This window comes from Protobothrops mucrosquamatus, unplaced genomic scaffold (assembly GCF_001527695.2).
Source record: "Protobothrops mucrosquamatus isolate PMUCROS unplaced genomic scaffold, P.Mucros_1.0 scaffold_305, whole genome shotgun sequence".
NCBI classification, from domain to species: Eukaryota; Metazoa; Chordata; class Lepidosauria; order Squamata; family Viperidae; genus Protobothrops; species Protobothrops mucrosquamatus.
The window spans coordinates 183,222-185,407 of NW_015386381.1; the positions used below are offsets into that span (position 1 = coordinate 183,222).

Consider the following 2,186-nt stretch of genomic DNA (forward strand, 5'->3'; position numbering starts at 1 on the left):
AATTCAAACACTTATATATACACTTCATTTTGCTCAATATATTTGCACAAGTAAGAAGGACAAGTATCTGCTGTCATATTCTTATAGAAGCTAAATAGCTATGGGGCTTAATAAAAGATCAAATCTCCCTAGAAACCCTAAATCATTTTGACATTCGTGCAGGAAAAGTGAAATAAAAGCATAATAGGTAGGACATTTTCCCCCCCCCTTCCGTTCAATCTTGTCCAATTCTCAGAAACTGCCTGGGCAAGTTCTGCAGTTTTCTTGGCAAGGTTTTTCAGAAGTAGTTTAACATTGCCTCCTTCCTAGGGTTTAGAGATAGTGACTGGCCCAAGGTCCATCTGGCTTTGTGTCCAAGGCAAGATTAGAACTCATGGTCTCCCAGTTTCTAGCCTCATGCTTTAACTACTATGGCAAACTGGCTCTAAAAGGACTCTGCAGCACTTCAGATACCAAGGGAAGAATGTGCTTAAGAAGACAGAGAGATATAAATGCAGTACTATCTGCAACTCCTTAAAGCAGGCATGTCAAACTGCCGGCCCGCGGGCTGGATACATCATGCCGAAATCGTGCCCACCCCAATTGCCGGCAATGGGGCAAAAGTTCCAATACGTCGTGCGACATCACGAGTTTGACATGCCTGCCTTAAAGCAACTGTGTCTTTTTCCAGGATTATGCTGCTTGTCATGTGACCCTGGCAAAAGTCACCTTTCCTTTAAATCAGATATAGAGGGGTGTTTTACAACCCTGCAAACTCAGAAGCACCTTTTTGCCTTGGAATCTGTAGACTCATGGAGAGCTTAAATATAAGGGTTGGTTTTTTTTATTAAGTGTGCCTTTAGGGAAAAGAGCAAGAGTGCATGTCATACAGCTCCCAAGTCCCATAAGATGACAAGACTTGAAACAGGGAAGATGGGGCATGCCCTCCCTGTGGAAGCTGTGGGGCAAACAGATGTTCTTGGGAGAAAGCAATCCCTCAAGTCACCTGATCCTATGCATGTATACAGCAATGTGCATACAGACTGAGAACCTCCATAGACATACAGCAATATACAGTATACACAGCGGGTAAAGATGCCATTACATCAGAGCTATATAGAACATAGAATAACAGAGTTGGATATAATTTATTCCATCTATTACATATGTGACAATGGGCACGGTTTTGTTTTTTTTAGAAAATAGCAGCCAGCAGGACTAACACAACAGACTTAAGCCTCTCAACTTGAGAGACCTGGAGGTCACATTCAGGATGGCAGACAAGGCTTCCATCAATCAGCACAGAGCTGGAAGGGACCTTGGAGGTCTTCTAGTCCAACCCCCTGCTCAAGCAGGAGAAGACCCTGTCCCATTTCAGACAAGTGACTGTCCAGTCTTCTCTTAAAAAACCTCCAGGGATGATGAAACTTGCATCAATCTGATCTATTTTCGGGAGGGGGAGGGAGGGGTGTCTTTTGACAGTCACACCAACCCACTGTCCAGTCCAGCTGCAGCTGCCACACAGGTGCCCTCACACCTGTACCCCCCAAGCCCTCTCCCCCTCCCTCCCTCTCTCCCTCCCTCCCAACTCCACATCCATCCTCCTCTCCTTCCCCTCCTCCCCAACCTGAAGGTGAGTAGAGGGGGGGTGTTGCAGGAAGGCAAGGGGGGGGGCCTCTCACCAGGTAAAGGGTCCCATAGATGCGGAGCGACTCTCCAAACGCCCCTTGGGTGATGTGCACGAAGGCTCGCCCGCAGTGGGGGTGCCAGGTGTGCCCGATCTCGTAGCAGTTGTGGGGGATGGACTTGCTCAGCGCCGCCATCTTGGCCCAGCGGCTGGAGCCGGAGGAGAGTGAGGGGGGGGCGCGCGCGCGCCCGAGGCAGAAGCACACGAGACGAAGACGACGGAGCGAGCGAGCGCGCGCCAAGCGGAGGACGACTGCGGGCCGCCCGGGGTTACTCTCGATCAACCACCCTCTTTTTTCCCTCCGCCCCTTCGCTTTGCCGGCTCGCGTGAGCCCGCTCAGCCAATCCGGAGGCGGCTCTCGCCCGGCCGGTGGAAGGGGATAAGGAGAGAGGGGGGGGGGAAAGGAGCTGGCGCGAGCGCTCCCAACGCCGGCCCCGTTTGTCCCGCTCCCCCGCCCCCCGGGGCGCCTCTGCTGTCTTGCACGTGGATGCGGTTTTGCAAAAACCGCTGCGGTGGTCGG

General features: G+C 51.6%; 1 protein-coding gene across 1 annotated transcript in view; it reads right to left on the minus strand.

The window, feature by feature from the left end:
• Positions 1-1,835, minus strand: part of TMEM135 (transmembrane protein 135) — a 176,611-nt gene extending 174,776 nt beyond the window's left edge. The window contains exon 1 of the mRNA XM_015832112.1: positions 1,662-1,835. Coding sequence (XP_015687598.1) covers positions 1,662-1,802 — 141 coding nt within the window. The 5' untranslated portion in view covers positions 1,803-1,835. The remainder of the gene's footprint in view (positions 1-1,661) is intronic.
• Positions 1,836-2,186: the final 351 nt, after the last annotated feature.